At 40.1% G+C, this 21502-nt stretch overlaps 1 protein-coding gene and 2 long non-coding RNA genes across 3 annotated transcripts; 1 reads left to right on the top strand and 2 right to left on the bottom strand.

Annotated features, from left to right (window-relative positions):
- Positions 1-860: 860 nt before the first annotated feature.
- Positions 861-12755, top strand: LOC122877565 (meprin A subunit beta-like). Its single transcript, XM_044199292.1, has 15 exons — positions 861-1412; positions 1557-1584; positions 1762-1812; positions 1904-1947; positions 2708-2786; positions 2881-2998; positions 3898-4076; positions 4332-4550; positions 6238-6387; positions 8056-8271; positions 8453-8709; positions 11055-11265; positions 11400-11576; positions 11692-11954; positions 12108-12755. Exons 1-15 carry the CDS (start codon positions 1371-1373, stop codon positions 12150-12152), a joined length of 2079 nt encoding a protein of 692 aa, XP_044055227.1. The 5' UTR covers positions 861-1370; the 3' UTR covers positions 12153-12755.
- Positions 6596-11205, bottom strand: LOC122877569. The gene is made up of 3 exons (XR_006378282.1): positions 11067-11205; positions 8034-8206; positions 6596-7216 (listed from the first exon to the last, which is right to left on the bottom strand). It is a non-coding gene; the product is annotated as an uncharacterized LOC122877569 (long non-coding RNA).
- LOC122877570 lies at positions 11740-21276 on the bottom strand. The gene is made up of 3 exons (XR_006378283.1): positions 21230-21276; positions 12775-12900; positions 11740-11878 (listed from the first exon to the last, which is right to left on the bottom strand). It is a non-coding gene; the product is annotated as an uncharacterized LOC122877570 (long non-coding RNA).
- Between the last annotated feature and the right edge of the window lie 226 nt (positions 21277-21502).

Here is a 21502-nt window from a genome sequence, read left to right as displayed (position 1 = left end):
TACTGCATGCAGTCGTGATCTGCTGTTCCCACTGATTAAAAGTGTGTCATAAATGTGATAAGGTCACGTCTGTACAATTCATTTCAATTCTATTTATATACCGCCATTTCATAACAGAAGTTATCTCATTGCACTTTTCCTATAGAGCAGGAGAACAGGAGTGGAAGAAGAATTCAGATCCTTTACTTAAGTAAAAGCAGCAATGCCAGACTGTGAAAATACTAAATTACAGTAAAAGTCCTGCATTGAAAGTACGTAAGTATTATTAGCAAAATGTAAAAAGTAAAAGTACTTATAATGCTGAAAAATGACCTCTGTGAGTGTTTAACTATTCTATATTATTATAGTATTAGTATAGTATTATTGGATTATTATTACTGGTGCATTCATGTGTAATTAGCATTTTACTAGTTGTTGTAGTTGGTGGAGGTGGATCTTATTTGAACTGTTGGGTACGTTCATATATTTTACATACAAAACGTGTGATGAACTTATAAAACCTGGTGCATTGTTCTCATGTTCTATAAGTTCATCATATGCTTTGTAAGTAAAATCTTAGTCTGCAAAGTAACTGTAGTAAAAGTGTGAAGTACTCAGTACTAAATACTCACTAAAGTACCAAAAATGTGTACTGAAGAACAGTATTTGAGTAACTGTACTTAGTTACATTCCACCACTGCGTCTGTGTGTGTGTGTGTGTGTGTACTGTATGTTTGAACTTTTGCAAACCACCTGCACCAGAGTGTGTTTATTAGTGTGGCTACAATAGTTAGATAGATAGATAGATAGATAGATAGATAGATAGATAGATAGATAGATAGATAGATAGATAGATAGATAGATAGATAGATAGATAGATAGATAGATAGATAGATAGATAGATAGATAGATAGTTTAGTAGCCAGACGGCCGAGGCCGGTGGAATTTGTTTTCCGTACAGTATGTTAGTCTCTTGTTATTCACAAATGCATAAATGGACAACAGCAGACGATCCACACATTATCACGACACAATACACAGATACAGTCAACATATCATCACAGAAACATAGTACACACGACCATTTACAGTAGGTGCGTGGTAATGCATGTCAGTAGCATGTGAGGAGGGGGCCAGAGGGAGGAGTTCAGAGTCCTGATAGCTAAGGGAAAATATAGATAAGATAATCATGACTATTAAATAAAAAATTAATTTGACAGCCGTGTAATCTCCCTCAACCTGAGCCATAAAACTTATCAGATCATGTGAATATTGCGTGCACTGCAGTGTTTCTTCTTCTGTAGAAAAACACAGCAGCAACATTTCTTCAGACCCAGCGGGACTGAGGCAGGCTGAACCAGCACAGTGCGAGTGTGTCTTCAGCTGGAGCCATGGCACTCAGGTGGCTCATTCTGTTCTGTGGCCTGGGACTGGTAAGTGTTAGCCTTTGCGCTTTTTGTGTAACACTAACATCCATATCCCAGGAGTCCCAGGATGTCAGTTCATTCTTTAGTAAATCATGTCATCAATTTTCTCCATTGATTAATTAATGAATCCCTTTCTAATGTATTTACTAGGCAGCAGCTAAGCTAACAGGTGATACAGGTGAGTCATGTTAATTACTGTCAAAAGGTGGGCAGAAACTTTAAACTTGTCTCAGGTCCGCGCCCCTGCATCACGGGCTCAATGCTAATTGCACCAGTACACAGTACAATAATTATTATTTTTATACCTCACGTAATCCCATTGTTGAGCAGCATATTATCGATTCTTCATCTGCAGAAACTGACGTTGATGAAGGCCGTGACTGGGACATCTTTAACATCAATGAAGGTTTGTGGAGTATTATTTTTGTTTTGCTTTGTTGTATAATCTGTCTACGCCTCTGAGGAGTTTCATCAACCAATACAATTTTCCTTTGCAGCGGCTGGTCTGGACCTGCTGGAGGGAGATATCGAACAGGAGGAAGTAAGTAAAAATCTGCATATTCAGGCCTATATGAGTATGGCATTATATTTGTGCTTAAATTCTGGACGATTGTTTTGCACACACATAAATTCTATTTTAAAGAGAGTGCTTCCCTACTTTCCTAGTCTCAGATGATCCTACTAGTGATCAGACTGGAGACAAAACAGCAGAAATTACCTACTCCAATTATTCAATTCAGTTTGGTTATTATTGTATGCTTATGTGAATAATTAGGCTAAAAAACAGATTTTTGTTTTCTCAGATTAAATTATCATTTGCGTGATAATAATTTCTCTACAAAAATATAATTCACGTCCATGCAATACTCTTTTTCTGTGCTCAAAATGTCCCATTGTGTACTCAGAATTAAAACACAAATATAATTCCATATTTGAGCAGCAACTAAAGCTGGATGATTTGAACAGTATTAATGTCATGGCTTTGAAGCATTCAGAGATAATACAACTTAATTGGTCTCAGGTCTCATTTTTAAGTATAATTGTTTCGAAGGACACTGAGTAATTCCCCTACCCTGATAGGAACAGTTTTATAGAACTGCAAGCTTACAGCTGATGAGGTCTTCTAACAGGACGGAATACCCTCATTGTCTTGAAGGAAATCTAATTTGCATGGAAATCAATGAGAGGTAGCGATTTAAGGTCACAGTTATATCACTTAAGTGAGTCGGTTCAAGTTTGTGCTCTGTTTCTCCTTTATCCATCTCTAACTGCATACCTGTTGTTTTCTTCATCACCATCAGACACTCAGCAGAAACTCCATCATAGGAGATAAGTATCGCTGGCCAACAACCATTCCCTACTACCTGGAGGACAGTCTGGGTAAGACCCCATGTTATGGAAACTCACATTCACAGTACTTACCATGTTGTTTTGGTTATGCATATGTTTCTTTGTCTTACACTTTGTAACGTAGACATGAATGCAAAGGGAGTGATCCTGAAGGCATTTGACCAGTACAGACTGAAGACCTGCATCGACTTCTCACCATGGAAAGGAGAGGAGAACTACATCTCGGTGTTCAAAGGGAGCGGGTGAGTCGAGCTTCAAACTGCAAAGTACAAATCTATATCAGCACTCATTACATGCTTGCTGCTTGAATGTGTCTACAACATATGTCCATGCTAGCACTGTATCCTCAACAAATGTTTAAAGCTGCACTAATTCATATTTTTGTATACACAATGGGTCCAATGACTACATGCAATGAGAAAGAGGTCGCTTGAAGTGATAGTGAATTATTGCTCGACTCTGCAGCTCCCCTTTTAGCGTCTTTCTGCTCATTGTTTTGGTTTTACGGCCCGCAACTTTACGGCTTTGGTTCAGTCTCACTGATTTCATCAACCCTGTTTCCTGCCATACAAGGCAGCTGTTTTCAGTGGAAAAGCTCTGATAAACTGACTATACGCGACTTGCCCAGCACCAAAAGGTCGTCAGACAAAGACACAACCAAAAAGACATTAAGCAGCCAGATATTTTTCTCAGGAGTTGATAGAGACCAAAAGGAGAGTGATTGGACTTCCAGTAGTCGAGTGACCACAAACATGACTACAAAGAAATGCTAATGTTGTTCCGTGTCTGCTAGATGTGTAAGAACTGTTTTCTCACAACAGCTCTATTATAAGGTGATAACGGCCCATGCCAGTAATTTATTTACAGCTTGATCTGCTGTGCCCAAGTGGCCATAAAATGTATTATTACTGCCCACAGAGAATTTCAACAAAAACCTAATGAAAGTGCAATATTAACTCCAGTAATGCTAGTTTATTAGTTTAGATTTGTGCATACATGTCAATCTTCTGATAATGAGGCAGGTTCAGCTGAAAGCTGGGAGAGATCCACATGTTTTTGTCATCCTCTGAATGCTGTCCGTCTCTCCGGGGCTTAAAAGACCATTTAGTCAAAAGCGCATCTCGCTTCCTCCTCTCTGTAGATGCTACTCCTCTGTAGGCAACCAGCATGTGGGGAAGCAGCAGCTGTCCATTGGCAAAAACTGTGATCGTCTAGGAACCGTCGAGCATGAGTTCCTGCACGCTCTGGGCTTCTGGCACGAACAGTCCAGAGCGGACCGTGATGATTATGTCGACATCATGTGGGATCGTATTGAACCTGGTAACACTGATCTGTAACACCTTGAATTACAGCTCAACACTTAAATTAGTGGATACTCATGTAGTAACTTTATACAATAAATGATAAACTGTACAGAAGCGATTCCTGGGTTTTTCTCCTTGTTGCCTGCTGTCTGGATACATTTTACACAACACAATGGGCAGTTGCTTGCAATACTGTTGTTCCATCCATCCTTGTAAAGAATCCAAAATGACTGCTTCATTCTTCCTGGTATTCTTTTTATGCCTTCCTCAGGTAAAGAGCACAACTTCAAAACATACGATGACGCAGTGTCCAGTGCTCTGGGCCTTCCCTATGACTACGGCTCTGTAATGCACTACAGTAAGACGTCCTTTAACATCGGCTCTGAGCCCAGCATCGTCACCAAGATCCCCCACTTCATGGATGTGATTGGTCAGAGGATGGGGTTCAGTGCTAGTGATCTGACCAAGCTCAACCATCTCTACAACTGCAGTGAGTCTTTTTGTCCATCAAACGATAAATGAGACAGGCAGCCTAACTTTATTGCACAAACCATTAGATTAGTCTGACATATTGCGAGGTACAAAGGGGTGAGGGGCGACTGTGGCTTAGTGGTGGAGCGGGTGAATGATTAGTTTCTTTCAAATGATGAGCAATTGGCACCTGCCATCAGTGTGTGAATGGGATGAATGCGATATGTAGTTGAAGCACTTTGACTAGTCAGAAAGACTAGAAAGGCGCTATATAAGTACAGTCCATTTACCATTTACAAAAGGAAGCCTCAGGCAACACCTACCATATGTACAGTATATTGGAACTATATTAGAACACAGTAAAGACAAATGTTGTCTCAGTTCATTAACTAACAGTTCATTAGCTAACAGTGGTTCTGTTAGTGGCCTTTTTTCTTAACAACTTTATTTAACCAGAATAGAAAAACATCCACAGTTTCCCACTCAGGACTTACGTAATGTTGTTTTCCGCAGGTAATAAAAATGGCTGTGAAAGTAAAACCATGCTAAACTAGCTAAATAAATACTTTGCTAACCTGTGAAAGTGAAAGCAATGGTAGCCTGTAGGAGAAGCTAACATGTTGTACTATACAGCCATGCAAAATAGATAAAAATATAATATAATATCCTCTGGAATAAGACAGAATTATTTTTTTAATAACCGTTTACAGTGTCTGTGGTGACGTCATATCAAAGTTTGCTAATAATTTCAAAGAACAACTTAATTTTGGTATATAGTTTGAACCTAGCTAAACATTACGATAACTAGCTTGCTTATCGAAGAATCTCTCAATTACCCACAATTATTTGTTACAATATCAATTAGTTACTTTGTTAGTTATGCAGTCATTGCCCCCATCTTAAGTTAGCTAACTGCTATTAACGTCTTGCAAAGGTTATTGACAGCTGCTGCCAGAATAAGTCTCAATTCATGTGTACTCTGACTGAGCTCTATGCAAGCTACTAGTGTAGAATATTAACATTTATGAAGTGGTATCAAAAAGGCAGACAGACAGCAGTGCACTCTGATTATACATTATGTATTATTCATACAATATGCAATATTTATGTGCTCACAATATTGCACAAATCAATAAAAATACATTACACCATTTCCAAAATATTGCATACTGTTGTGTGACTTAAAAACATGAACTAAACAATGAAGAAACATGACTAATGTTCTTGTTTTCAGGCTTCAGGTGAGTACACAGTTGTTCTATGAACTTTTGAAGGTTCCCAGCTCTTTTCTGGTCTGTTTTCTTTTGGACCCAGATGAACTTCAGCAGCCATGTTTAACATTAGTTCTATTGTGAGTTGATGTCACCATATTTGTGTGGTGGCATGCTTTCTACCTGCAATATCAGCCCTCCGTTATCAAGCTGAGGGCACCGCGTCATATCGACATCTTGTTCCTTTTATCACTCCTTCCATGCAGGGCAAAAAAAAGCTGGATGCGTGATAACATAGAGTATTTGATCAAAGGTGTCCTGACTCGGCAGTCTTACATAAGAAGTTTCCATCAAATAATTACTGAGAATGTACATTCATTCATACAACTCCAATAGTCTGGCATCTACTACTTGCGATGCCTTTATTACATTAATACACAAGAGTCTACTGTACTGAAGTATCTTGATGAAATTGTGACTGTTTTCTCTCCACAGCCAAGTCTTCTACCTTTGTGGACAGTTGTAACTTTGAGGAGGAGAACATTTGTGGGATGATTCAGGGTCCTGGCAATGCAAAGTGGGAACAACATAGTTCTGTGAACGGAGGGCCTCAGACTGACTTCTCCAACATGGGACAATGCAAAGGTGACTGTCAATCATCACAAATGCATGTTATGGTGCTGGACCTTTCCTTTTAAAATCTAGAGACTCGGAAACCTTTCAGAGCTACCAAATATGTCACAAAATATCTAGAACTCTCAATTTTAGGCAATAGTGCAGCCACAAAAAAATGCCATCTTGGGTTTGAACATTTTAATTAGTTAATGAAACACTGGAAAAAGCAGATAAGTACCTAGTACTCCCAGGTACTTGTAATCCGGCACAGTTTCCACGTCCACCCCCTGGATAGAAATACCTGTAGGGGGTGTTTTCTGCCTGCTAAAGTCCACCACCAACTTCTTTGTCTTACCAGTGTCAAGCTGCAGGTCCTATAGCAGCTCCTATACTCAGCCTCCTTTCCTCCGCTGATGCAGTCCAATTGCGGAGTTGTCAGAGAACTTCTGCAGGTGGTAGGACTTGGAGTTGTATCTGAAGTCTGAGGTGTAGAGGGTGAACAGAGAGGGTGACAGGACCATCCCCTGTGGGGCCCCTGTGTTGCTCACCAGTGTCAGACACACAGACCTGCAGTCTAATATACTGGGGAACTGCCGACCAGTCAGACAGTTCACAATCCAGGACACCAGGGAAGTGTCTACCTGCATCGCTGTCAGCTTGCTCGCCAGCAGGGGCGTAGCACAAAATTCTGGACCCTGTACAAAGGCATTCTCCATGGGCCCCTCCCCACATCCACGGCTATTCATTCTAGTATCTTTGTGGGCCCTCCTCACATGAGGGCCATGTATACTCAGTCCCCTTTTCCCCCAGTCCTACGCCCCTGCTCCCCAGCAGGGCAGGCCAGATGGTGTTGAACGTGCTGGAGAAATCAAAGAACGTGACTCTCACAGTGCATAACACAGTGTATAATCTTATATTATACTGTTATAATGTCATAACATAAAACATTATTAAAATGGTAAACATTAAACAGTAAGCATTATACAGACAAATATTCAAATGGACATAAACTTATGGCAATGTAGACACTGACTGCTCACTGGACACATGCACAGCTTAGTGTGGTTGTCCAGTTAGTGGTTATAAAAAACAAAGCTAATCACTTCTTTCTTCCTTATCTAGCCTCATACAGTAGATACCTGACCTCTGTGTTTAGTGTCTGAAGATATTTAAATACAAAGGTGCCTGAGGTGATTTATAACATAACCTGTACAATGTACAGGCTAGCAGTAAAAATGCACTGATTATCGTTTGAAGTTTCAAGATAAATATCAATTTATTAGTAATTTATTAGATACAATTCAGAGAGGGTTTCTTTCATTGGTTGTTGTAAAAAGCTGAAACATAATTCTGGGATTTACTGCTTATACTAAGCTAACACGCTATCCACCCTGGCAAATAAACTTTGAACCCCTCATCATCATCATTTTAACAAAGATATGACAATTATTTCTCAGGCTTCAACAAAACAACATCAGTCAAAGTGCTTGGGAAATATGTTCTAAGTCCAGGCAGAATGACCTGGAGGAGACTTTAAGCATACTGAATTGACAATGATGAAGTAGATTCTTGAATATGGTACCATAAAACCCGGAGAGATATTCACAGGTGATCATGCAGAACTAACTTATTATTTGTTTACTGTAATATGACAAACTTCTGAGGCCCAACATTACCCACTGCTGTCTCCTCCCTCAGGAAAAGGCCACTTCATGCACTTCAGCACGGCCTCTGCGGAACCCGGCGACCGTGCATTCCTGGAGAGTCGTTGGCTTTATCCCAAACCTGGAGCCCAGTGTCTGCAGTTCTTCCTCCATAACTCCGGGGCAGCTGATGATGTTCTCAATATCTGGGTGCGAGAGTATGACAAGGCCAACCCCAGCGGAAAACTGAAGCTCTTCAAGAGTATTTCAGGTAACAAATGAAATATTACATATTGTATGATAATTTTCACCAGGTTTCTCTCATTTTTCAGCAAACAAAAAAAATATAATTGATGCAATCGGAAGCTGAAATCAAATAAAAAACTCAAAGATTTCACCTACAACCTCAAACATATTAAGAAATTTGTGATTATTATCTGTTCTCTTTACAGGAGGTGTCATGGGCTCTTGGGAACTGCACAACATCAATCTGAATGTGACACAGAAGGCCCGTGTGGTTTTTGAGGGCGTGAGGGGAAAGAGGCCATCAAAGGGAGGTTTCTCTCTGGACGACATTAACCTGTCATCCACAACGTGCCCTCAGCACATCTGGCACATCCACAACATCACCGGCCTGCTGGCCACCACACCAGCAGGAAATAAACTGTACAGCCCTCGCTTCCTGTCACCAGCAGGTTACTCCTTCCAGGTAAATGCCTTTTTAACATTTTACTCTCTCAATCTTGATAAATAAAAAGAATACAGAGACATTCATTTAGCAAGGCCTGTAGCGGTCCAACAAACAACATGCAAAACCTAAATTCAAAATTTAAAAAAATGGGTCGTTGTTTTCAGACAGTGGTTGACAAAAGCAGGATTCTCATTTCTAGCTAGCAACAGAGGGAGCCAGCAGGGCCTTTTGTAACGTAACCTGCAACCCCACAAAACATGATAAACACATACACAACCCTCCAAACTCTTCAGTTGCCAAGTATTGCTTTTGCTAGAGCCCAATGCACACTACTTTGTCATGTGGTGAAATCCAAAGCTTGCCACACATGTTGTGCAGAGTTCCGGTCGCCAGGGGTGGAAGTAATGAATTCCATTTACTCTCGTTACTGTAACAAAGTCGTTTTTTGTGGACAGAGAGGCTGAGTGGACTGGTTTTAGTGGGACAGAGAGGCTGAGTGGACTGGTTATAGTGGGACAGAGAGGCTGAGTGGACTGGTTCCATTTTGCATTGAGAATGAACGAGCAGTTGAACCTAGAGCAGATTGTGGAGGACAAGGATCACAGAATGCAGTTCAGACAGGTGAGTTTCATTCTACTGCTGATTCTATAAAAAGTGTGGCTTGATGCTTGTTGCGCCCTCTGTGGTGTCCATAGCTCTTTTTATTTATTGTTGGTCATTTTTGTTTAATTGTCCTCTTTTCTGGCTAATTCTAGTAAGGCTATACAGAGGAAGGCGGTTGTACATTTCTAATTGATAATCAGTTGTATACACAGGCTGCAAAGTGTCGTCTATTTACTTTATTTTACATTTTATACATTTCCATTTAATTTGATCTATTTGCTTTTTTCTATTCTATTGTTAGATCCATCTGATTTTATTTATCTATTTGTGAGACTGGTTCTGGAGCTAGGCACTAGTTCACTGTACACTGTACTGTGTATGATTGTGTATGTGACAATAAAACTTTGACACTGATTGGATTAGATAAAAATGGAATAGTTGGGTGGTTTGGACATCAGCGCTCAGTGGTGTGATGTTGTTCCACTAGTGTATTCGTTGACATTTGATGCAATTTATTTTGTAGCCTAAAGGTGTTCTTTAATTTAACAGTAGTATCATATACCATTGTACAACATTTGTTCTCTTTTTTCAAATGTAATGCAGTAACATTTACTCAGAGTGCCTTTTAATTGACCTACTTTTTACTTTTATCTAAGTACATTTTTACACGTACTTTTACTTTTACTTGAGTGCAATTTATTTAAAGTAACAGTACTTTTACTTGAGTATAATATTCTAGTACTCTTTCTATTCCTGATGGTTGCTAAGCTATAATTGGCTATAAATCGCTGTTCCTGGGGACACATTTAGCATTTAGCAGGCATTTTTGCCTGTATTTGATAGAGTTACAGCTGCAGAGATAGACAGGAAAGGCGGGAGAGAGAGGGGATGACATGCAGCAAAGGGCTGCAGGCTGGAATGGAACTGCGGTAAAGACTCAGCCTTAATGGTACACACTCTAAATGGTAAATGGTAAATGGACTGTACTTATATAGTGTCTTTCTAGTCTTTCTGACTACTCAAAGCGCTGCAGGAGAGCTACCGGGGTGCCCCAGAATGTTATGTTTTGAGATACTAGTACTTTACTTGGGTATTTCCATTTTATGCTACTTTATTTTGGAGGCAAATATTGTACTTTTTACTCCACTATGTTTATTTGACAGCTTTAGTTACTAGTTACTTTGCAGATTCAGATTGTTAATACAAAATATAAATCAACTAAGAAATTATGATATATTGTTATAGATCAAGCTACCCAGCAGTATATAAAGTAGCTGAAATGAGCCCCACCTTTACCAGCTGCAACATTAGTGATGCATTAATGTGTAAGCATTTATAATGTGTAATGTGTAAGCAATTATAATCCAGTAATATAATATACTTTTTTTTTAATGAGCTGTTTTGCATAATGAGTACTTTTTTTGGTACTTTAAGTATTATTTGATAGTAATACTTATGTACTTTCACTTAAGTAAGTAAAGCAGTAGTAAGTTTTAAATTAAATAAAATAAATTTTAAATGCAGGACTTTTACGTATAACAGAATATTTTTACACTGTAGTATTACTGCTTTTACTTAAGTAAAAGATCTGAATACTTCTTCCGCCACTGATGAATGGTCAATTAACTTACATTACCGAAATATGCTTGCGCATATTTCTTCTGCAACATTTTTTTAATTATCAAAACATTATTTTAATTGTGTGATTTTAAAAGTAGCAAGTACTTTAACGTGACTTCATACTGCTCTGTGATCTGTAGGTAAGTGTGTACCTAAACGGAAGAAGCGACCGTCCAGGGTACATGGCCACCTACTTCCACCTGACTTCAGGCCCCAACGACCACAAACTCAAGTGGCCATGTCCGTGGCAGCAGGGAACTATGGCCCTGATGGATCAGCAGTCTGACATCCGACAGCAAATGAACATGCACCGAATGGTCACCACTGACCCTGGCAAGATGTCCTCCGATGGTAAGAGAAGGGTGGATAACTTGTAGTGCAGCAAGCTTGGCTGTCCACTCATTCAGCTCTTTATACAATGAATGGATTATAGTCAGTTGTTTTGTTCGTCAAACAGAGAATGACAGTTCACCTGTTTCTCCCAGGCACCGAGTACTACTGGGACGATCCCAGGAAGGTGGGCTCTAAAGTGACTGCGTCTGATGGCAGCTATTACTATCGAGGCCCAGGCACCGGAACAAGTACCTTCATCACCCACAGCAGGCTAAAGAGCAGAAACTTCATCAAAGGAGACGATGCCTTCTTCCTCTTCAGTCTGAAAGGTGTGGAGTCATTCAGACACTAGACGATTAGCAGGGGACCAGGACATCACACACAACTATACTCTAAGATCTTCCTGTCTCTGAAACGTCTCAGTTGTTGTCTACTTGTCCTCAGATATATCCGATCTGCTGGTATCTCAGCCTCTTCCCCGCTCTGCAGTCCATGCTGATGTCAGTCTGATCAAGGCTTCAGACCAAGGTGCTCCACAAGGGGCTGCTAATAACCCCACGGTGGTCATAGCTATGGCAGGGTCAGTGGCAGCAGCCATGTTGGTGGTTTCCATGTTGATGGTAGTAAACGCCTGGAGGAGGAGGAGGAGGAGACAGCGGGAGAGTGACGAGGTGGTGATCATACAGGACATGCCTGGATTCATGGAAGTGAGTTACATTAGAGCACTAATTCACATCATTGCAATTTAGGTTAGTAATAATTACTGTGCCTCATTTGTGCTAATGAATCTAAAGCAAACTGTCACGTTCTAAGTTTGTGTTTGAAATATCAGTGCTAAATTTGTCTCTATTTCATTATAGGAGCACCCAACCAAAGATTTACCATCTCCTTTCACCACTCCATGATGTCCTGATCAAAGAACAAAAATCAACACTTACTAGAACAGAGAGCACATTACTAAATGTTCTCTACAACAACTATTCAAACCAGATTGTCACCTGACCCCTTTTCATGTATATTCTGAATTTGTTTGATAGAAATAAAATAAAATCTGACAGCATGCATGTTCAAATCATTTGTTCCCTTCAGCACAACTTCCTTATTACCAGTCAGAGAGTGAGTGATTTACAGCAATGTAGTTACTTTCAAGCGCCCTGTGAAGGCACTAAGGCAGCCTTCAGATTTACAATTGTAGTTCCTCAGACATCATAACCTTGTCACTCGCTTTGTGGCTCAGCTGCAGCTCAATTTTAAGCTTTTTGGAAGGCATTATCCCAATTTAAAGAACTCAATCCCAGACTGGGAATCTGAAGACCCTTCAGAGCAGGGCTGGACTGGGACAGAAAATCAGCCCTGGCATTTTCGGCCCAGACCGGCCCTCCACAATCGGTCGAACACCACCCACCAGTACACCATCCTTGTGGTTGCCTTAAATATGCGTACTGTACTATTCCCCCAAACCACTGCAAAGCTGAGTAGTAAGTACTGTGGACAATTGTACCAGTGCAACTGGACCAATGTACTCACTCGCTCTTGACTGACTCCCTGGTGATCAGAGGTGGCTGTGGAGTACACAATAGCCATATTCTAGTCTACAGCTTCTTGTTCCTCCCTGTCTCTCTCCTCCACTGCTACCTCCACAACCCGGCTTGACTAGACAATGACATAAGGAGTAAGAGAGAGATGATTACAATTAATTGGGTGGGGTATTAACATGATTAGAAATTCAGACTGAGAATTGTTCATATTCCCTGACAAAGATGTGCAAAAAGCTGTACAATTTAAACAATACCATACTGGTAATGACCAAATAGTTGTTTATTCAATTAATGCACAAAGCTGTTCCATCTAATTTCAATGGATACTAACTAACTATTCAGTTCATACAGATTTCAAGTATCCAGTTATTGAGGATGGATATTGCATAAGGTGTTTACACAGTTAATAGATCACCTTTTGTTTTATATTAATGTTCAGAGAGGAGTAATAGACCTGTTTTTGTGATAGGCCAATTAAATCAAGGGTGTGCTTGTTTATTTGGGGAGTTTTAACTACAGTTGTCTTCTCTGCATGCAAACTGGTGCTCACACTCCTACCACATGAACATGCAGCACCAAACAGTTTGAACATACTGTAGGTGAAGGAAGGTCTGGAGTAGGCTACATGTAGGTTCATGTTACCCTACAGATACTCTACAGAGTATATCATATCTGAAAATATAGGACAACTTTGTTGCCTGTTGTTAGAAATTAAATCTATTTTTTCACTGCACTAGGCTAATACATAAGCAGGCATACATTTTAGCACAGCAGAGCTACAGATGTAACCTATTATACTGCCTTTTCACTTTATAAAGGGAACCCTGAGCCTAATAATTTTAATAATATTATGATGTGGTGGAATGTAAATAAGTACATTTACTGAAGTACTGTTCTTAAGAACAAATTCAAGGTACTTGTACCTTACTTGATTATTTACATTTAATGCAAATTAAATGCAACATTTGCATCTCAGAGGCAAATATTGTACCAATAAGAGATGTGATTGGCCCAGTCTGGTGTCATTATACAAAATGAACCAATGGGCCGCTGCCCCTGCTTTGTGGGCCGGTCATTGGCAAAAAATATGAACATTTTGGTAGAGACCGGCCCCCGAGATGCGTCGGCCCACCGGGAAAATGAATAGTATGCCAGATTACCAGTCCAGCCCTGCTTCAGAGTAAGTCCATCTATCCATCCATACATTGTCTTCCGCTTATCTGGGGCTGGGTTGTGGTGGCAGCAGGCTAAGCAGGGTAGTCCAGATGTCACTCTACCCAGCAAGATAAAATATATAATCCCTTCAGCGTATTCTGGGTCTACCCCGGGGTCTCCTACCAGTTGGACGTACACGGAAAACATCCAACGGGAGGCATCCAGGACACATCCTGATCAGATGCCTGAACCACCTCAACTGGCTCATTTCGACGCAAAGGAGCAGTGGCTCTACTCCAAACTCCATCTGGATGTCTGAGCTCCTTACCCTATCTCTATGGGTGAGCCTAGCCACCCTACGGAGGAAACTCATTTTGGCCGGTTGTATTCACGATCTCATTCTTTCGGTCACTACTCAAAGCTCATGACCATAGGTGAGGGTTGGAACGTACATTGAGTGGTAAATCAAAAGCTTTGCCTTATGGCTCAAATCCCTCTTAACCACAACGGTCCGGTACAACGCCCGCATTACTACTGGCGCCATCCCTATCTCCATTTTACCCTCTCTCATGAACAAGACGCCGAGATACTTTAGCTCCTTCGCTTGGAGCAGTAACTCACTCCTAACCCAGAGGGAGCAAGCCACCATTTTCCAGCAGAGAACCATGGCCTGAGACTTGGAGGTGCTGACTCTCATCTCCAACCGCTTCACACTCGTCTGCAAACCACCCCAGTGCATGCTGAAGGTCATAGTCTGATGAAGCCAACAGAACCACATGATCTGCAAAGAGCTGAAGGAGCTGCAGCCTGGAACAGGGGAAGGCTCTGACTGTTGTTTGTGCTTATGCACCAAATGGCAGTTCAGAGTACCCGGCCTTCTTGAAGTGGGGGGGAAGCTGGGGGACTTCAACACTCATGTGGGCAACGACGGAGAAACCTGGAGGGGGGTGATTGGGAGGAATGGCCTGCCTGATCTGAACCTGAGTGGTGCTTTGTTGTTGGACTTCTGTGCTAGTAATGGATTGGCCATAACCAACACCATGTTCGAGCATAGGGTGGTTCACAAGTGAACATGGTACCAGAACACCTTGGGCCAAAGATCGATGATTGACTTTGGGGTCGTATCATCAGATCTGCAGCTGTGTGTCTTTTACACTCGGGTGAAGAGAGGAGCAGAGCTGTCAACCGATCACCACCTGGTGGTGAGTTGGATCAGATGGTGGGGGAGGCTGCTGGACAGACCTGGCAAACCCAAATGTCTAGTGAAGGTGAACTGGGAACGTCTGACAGAGGCCCCTGTCCGCAAAGTCTTCAACTCCCACCTCCAGAAGAATTTCTTGAGCATCCTGGGCGAGGTTGGGGACATGGCCATGTTCAAAGCCTCCATTTCGGAGGCGGCTGACCTGTGTCCATATTTTCGGCACAAAGTCAAACACGTTTTCAGTGGGTGTTGGACTCCGTCAGGGTTGTCCCTTGTCAACAATTCTGTTTGTGATATTCATGGACAGGATCTCAAGGCACAGCAGGGGGGAAGAGAGTGTCCGGTTTGGGGACCTCAGAATTGCCCCTTCAGAGTAAATGCAATACATATTTATACACACATTCAGTTAGGGCTGTAGCTACCATTAAGGACACCATGTCTTCCATATTGTTTCTGGGAATATATAATATTACACAAATTACATTGTAGGTTTTGAAGCCTGATTCCGATTACACTCAACTTCAACTGTTTTTAGGGAAACATTAAATTCAAGTAAATTAAATGGATTTCTCCACCAGAATTACATTCCTGGCCGTTTGGTGACATCTCTGAAACAGCCTTTAAACCATCATGTTGGAAGATAACATTTACAGAAAACATAATTGAACAAAACAAAGGGTTTTGTCATTCATCTGACATATCTGCTGAGTGTAGTTCCAACATCAATCACAGAGAGGCACCAAACTCAATATAATTGGTCAGAATGAATTCAAAAAGGGAATACATGCACTGTCTGATCCCTGTATGAAATGTAAACTCCATATGGCATAGGCATAATAGTCAAAATTGTGTGACATCTTTCGTTTTGGACCTCCACAGAGCTCTATGGATCACTATTTGATATGATTTTGTCTCCAGTGTCTCCATAGTAGATTTATTGTTAGATTTTGAGTTAAACTGTACTACTGATTAGATTAGATTCCACTTTATTGTCATTGCACACGTGAGTACACGTACTGATACAGCGAAATGCAGTATTGTCTTAACGGTTCTGTATAGTACACAGAATGTTGTTTATTTTGGTCCTGTATAAAACACATCATGTTCCACATTGTTCAAAAGGTGCAACTCAACATTTTTGATATTTGTCAATGATTACATCCATCAATCAATCAGTCATTTATTGAGCCCAAAAAACACCAGACAAAAATCAGTTCAAGTCAAGCATCATTTTTATTATGAGATACTCAAACACAACAGTACGAGTGCCATGATTCACTATCAACTGGAAGGCTGTGAAGCATGGACTAACTCACACAGTTTCATACATGTTGAATGTGTCTTGCATACAGTAACCTTCTTACATTGTGCTTCCTTTAAGCAGAAGTTTTGAAACAAAAAGTAACAATAATTTGCTTTCAGTCCAGTTTGACCTGTGGGACATTTCACAAGGCAGGACTACTCATTAATTAACATGAACTCTATACTGCAATGTTTCAATGAGAAAAATCATTATAATTTATATGGCCAAATCAATCATACAACTTCTTCAACTATCCCACATACCATCTGGTGTCAAAATCCAGCTTTTTTTCCAACAACATTCAACAAACTGCTTCTCAGCCAAACTGGTTCAAATAAAACCAAAAGTAAGACCTCAACCAAAGAAGGCAACAATTGTCATAAGGATTGTCTTTTGAGCTCAACATTTATTCCAAAACCTGATAGACAATAGTAGTAATGTCAGATTTGGGTTTAAATTATTGTTCTTAGTTCTTCAGGTTGGGGCTCATGGGACCCATTTTATATAAAAATAATATAAAAATATTCAAACGTGACAGGCATTTAAAGCTGGATCAAAGAACCATGTGTGATGCAGTAGGGGTCATTCATAGTGCCAAACCCAAGGAGAATTATCACCCAACTCTGTAGTTCTCAGCTCTACAGAGCTTTCAAGTCTTTTGGATATTTGTTTTGGTTTTCTGGATCTGCCAAATCAATCAATTATTACAGCTTTAAACCAGAATTTGAAAGAAAAATGACTTTGGTTATTCACACGAAATCACAGTTCTTTTCTGCCACCAGTAAACACTTTGTTGATATGTATCACATTAACTGCGAGGACAGCTTAAAAATGAAGCAAGAGATATAATCACTGTTGTAGTGTGACTGTTCTTATTCACCTTTAATTGACTATTGACTAATCAATAAGTTGTGACTTGAAAGCATTCTTAATTAAATATTGAGCTGACAGTGTGACGTAAGTGAAAGTTTTGTGTCAGGCTCTGTTGAGCAGAATGACGCAGCTGATTATTTTTACATATTTGGCCTTTTCTGGATACCACTGTCTTAAAGAATGTGTGCTTTGTTAATAGGAATGGATACTATAGACATCATTGTATACATGGCTGGCTGTACTCTTGCATATTCACTCTTCAGTTACAAACTGTCCTTATGATTTAAAATGACTTGAGATTGCCTACTGCAAGTAAACAGGCATATGGCGCTTCAGCTATAACACTACACACACACACGTGCCGAGTAAATTAGTCTGACGCACACAATGTTACATATCTGTCTCACGCACACACACACACACACACACAGGTAGACAGCTCTTGCAACTTATAAACGCTGCCTCCAAAAATTATAACAACTTTTTGTTGCTACTTCATCCTCTACTTGAGCACACACACACACACACACACACCTTGTCCATATTATCTAGACACACACTAATGCACAAATGTGCTGAGAGCTTATCAAAGTCAGGTTTAGAATTCAGGTGCTATGAAATTAAAGCACAACCCAGAATCTCTGTCAGTGCACAAAGGAAAACATACTTCTTAGATGACAGAAAATGGAAGATAAACTGACTTTAGCTCACTGGCAGACCCAAATGGCAGTGAGAAGTAAGTTGAAATGTTAAGACTTAAACACCCAGAAATCATGTAATGTAGTGTCAATGAAAAGAAACCAACTACATTTAGCTTCTTTTGCAGAAGCCTGTTTGGATTTTCCTGTGAGCACAGATTTCCTTTTAGTGTCCACACAAAAAAAACAGAATTTAATTCAAACAGATGGGAAGACAAGTAAAAGTCTTGCCTAATACAGCTTTAAGTTGGAGTCATAGCCACAGATAGACATAAAAACAGGGAAGGGGAACTCCAAAACAGGGCAGGAAGAAAATGGAGCCAAGCATGTAGGCAAACAGAGCAAGAAACTTCATGCATACACTAATCGTAATACTAATCCTTACAGAACAGAGGCCTCTGTCTGTCCTGTGTTCGACTGGAAGCCAGTGCAGGTCAAGGCAAGGCAGCCTCAACATATTCCCAACTCTACAATATGAAGCAATATCACCCAACAAATGTGACAGAGCTCTTTAAAAAGGCATCTGATTCTGTTCCTCACCCTGTCCCCCTCTCTGTCCCTGCTGAACACTGTGTGCTCATTATCAGCCATGCAGTCCACCACAATCCACACAAATATACTACAACAGTCTTGGATGCTGCTCTGATCAAGACTAATGCCAAACTTAAAAACGTGATGATTCTCAGGCAAGTTCCGGAGTTATAAGGAGTGTCTTTTTTCTATGATTTCTAAGCAGATTTATGGATGTTATTCACGATGGAAATAATGACATCCCTGCCAAGTGTAAGTCACACTGAATCTAAAAATGTGTGTGCTTTATATTACTGATCATAATGAGACGTTGGAATCTTATGTCCCATGACGCTGCTTAACTTAAATGTTCAAATCAGGTCAAACTGGATTGTGTTCACATCCCTTAATAGTTAACTGTGGCAGTTAGCATCAACGTGCACACAGCGTCACCATGGCTGAGATAATATCAAATAGTCCATTAATATCACATTAGTAGGGTGTTATATAAACAGTGTAAAATGAAGACTGCGTAACATGTTTTTACTTTTGTGTGGACACAGCTTCATACAGGTGGCAGGCGTCTTTTTTCACCTGCATAGCACACTTAATTTGAAAAAAAAACAAAAAAAACATTACGCCCTCTACACCAAGACGAGTGAGAAACTAACTAAACTAAAGAAAAAATAAAAAAAAAAGACAAATTCCGCAACCATATAATATTGTAAAAGTGATAATCAATGTTTAAACAAACACAAAAAAAAAACAGCTGCTTTTGCAGATCCTAGAGCTCAGATAGTAAGAAGATGCCTTCAGGATTCTACCAAAATGAGCTCCTACCCCAAATAGGATCAGCATGCAGCAAACAACTTGATATTATATCATTCAGGTCAACAGTAGCCTCACTAAATATTTGAGTCTAATATTTAAACACAGCTAAATATTTACATTTCCACTGTAGACACTCACAGCTCTGTGGCAGCAGGTTATTTCTTAGACTATTAATGCTTATAGGGCCAAAGTTAAATTGAGCAGCACCATACTCAGACCTGAATCAATGCTGGATCAATTACTTAGCATTCTTATTCATCCATGAAGACCGGGCAGTCACATTATAATTCCAAGGTCCAGCCATCAATAGAGAAACCTGCTTTGCTGTTTTCTAAGTAAACTCCATACACAACCAATAACCTAATAACATCTAGTAACATTAATACACACTAAACACTTGTACTGTTAACAGATTCAGAATCAGTACCATCCTCCAGTATGTGATACAAAATGACAAATGAACCAATAAATGAACCAGCTATGAACTGATCAAGTTGCAGTGCATTTAACAATGGCAGTGTGGCTTTAAATAGTGGATTCAGTGGATGTTCATGTTAATAAAGTCTGCAGCATGACATAAAAGTCATATTTGGTTCTGTCTTTTATCAGTCATCTCTTAACTTTGCCTCTGGACTTCTCTGTTTAACTCCCTGTTGTGGCTTAGTGTTCATGTCTCCAAAACGGGCTATTATGAACGAGTAGTGAGACAGCCCCAGCAACTTCTGAACTGAAGGGACAAGGCTGGACTGAGCTTTGGAAGTTAAGATGAAGTGTGGAAGACCACATGCTGTGCGCGTGTGTGAGAATAACAACCCTCAATCTGTAAAAAAATGGAAACTTTCATTTGTGTAATTTGTATCAGGTTGTGTCAGGTAAGGATTTGGTACTTGATGTCCGTACAACAATTTGTTGGGTCATTTGTTGCTAGCCCTCATTTTTGAAATGGTCAGTTATCAACTTTTGTGAAGATGAAGATATCTCACTTAAAAGTGAACGAGGGGGCGTCCTGGTGACTACGTGGTTAAGTATGTATTTAGCTACTTTCCCCATAATTAGCACCAAATGATTTTGTTCTTTTAATGTAACGTTCTTAGATAATTATTAGGAAATCATGGACCTGACTGTAAAATAAAGTGTTAAAAGTGTTTTAAAAAAATACTTTTGATTTCTGATCACATTGACTGAGGCTCCAATCAACAAGAACTGCTGGGTTACACAGCATCCCGGCAAGTCGCCTCATTTTCAGACTGAACCTTAACACAGCATAGATTCTAAACACACTCACTAATTATTCAAGTCTACACTCGCACAGTATCTCAATACCGTGTAAAGAGCACAACTTACACACACTCATCTATCGTGCATCATCAAACACAAACAAAGGGAGTTCTCTTTACAATGTCCAAACTCTCCTGAGAGTGCTTTGCAAGCCACATAATGTAAGGCCCTGCTTTATTCTTGCAGGGGACCTAGTCAGTAATCATACAGCAGCACTGCTATACTACAGACACTGTCATATATTTGTCAAAGGGAGCAAGCAGCTGAACCATACATACAGAAGATAGTATAAATGTAAATCTAGGACAAAATCAAACTTCAAATGGCTTAAAGGAATACCTTGAGATTATCAGAGATGAATTTTCTGCACCAGGTCTTTGACAAACTATGATAACCTGGTATTGTTATTTGAGGACCACTGGTTACAAGTAACTGACAACACTGACCATCTTGCTTACGCACCACAGACTGCAAATTTAAAAGTGCTGTATAGTCAAGTGGTTGGAGCCTAATTCAAGTTTCAAATCGAGATTTTTAGGAAACTTTGGAATTCACATTTCAGACACATAAAAAAATAAAGTTTGTAGAAAAACACCTTTTTTGTAGTACGGTGTAGTCCCTCATTCGTCCAGGAGTGTTCTATCGTAGAAAAGGTTTCAGTCGTAGTCATCTGGACACTGTTTTCAGAATCAAGACGTTTCGGCTCCCATCCGGAAGTCATTCTCAATTGTGAAAAAATTGGACGGGAACTGGAAATTTAAACTACTCTGAGTTACATAAGCCCTGCCCTCAGGAAGGAATCTGCCTGAGTATCTGTTAATAGCTAGTTTCACCTGAAACTGACCTAATAGTTTCAAGATGGCCCAGT

The sequence above is a fragment of the Siniperca chuatsi genome, linkage group LG6 (genome assembly GCF_020085105.1).
Source record: "Siniperca chuatsi isolate FFG_IHB_CAS linkage group LG6, ASM2008510v1, whole genome shotgun sequence".
Classification (NCBI taxonomy): domain Eukaryota; kingdom Metazoa; phylum Chordata; class Actinopteri; order Centrarchiformes; family Sinipercidae; genus Siniperca; species Siniperca chuatsi.
Note: the sequence above shows the minus strand (reverse complement) of the source record. Positions and strands in the feature narration are given on the sequence as shown.

Coding starts and splice junctions, on each gene's coding strand:
- LOC122877565 (XM_044199292.1), top strand. CDS start 1,371: ATGGCACTCAGGTGGCTCATTCTGTTCTGTGGCCTGGGACTG. Junction 2,999..3,897: donor TCGGTGTTCAAAGGGAGCGG/GTGAGTCGAGCT, acceptor TCCTCTCTGTAG/ATGCTACTCCTCTGTAGGCA. Junction 11,577..11,691: donor CTTCCTCTTCAGTCTGAAAG/GTGTGGAGTCAT, acceptor ACTTGTCCTCAG/ATATATCCGATCTGCTGGTA.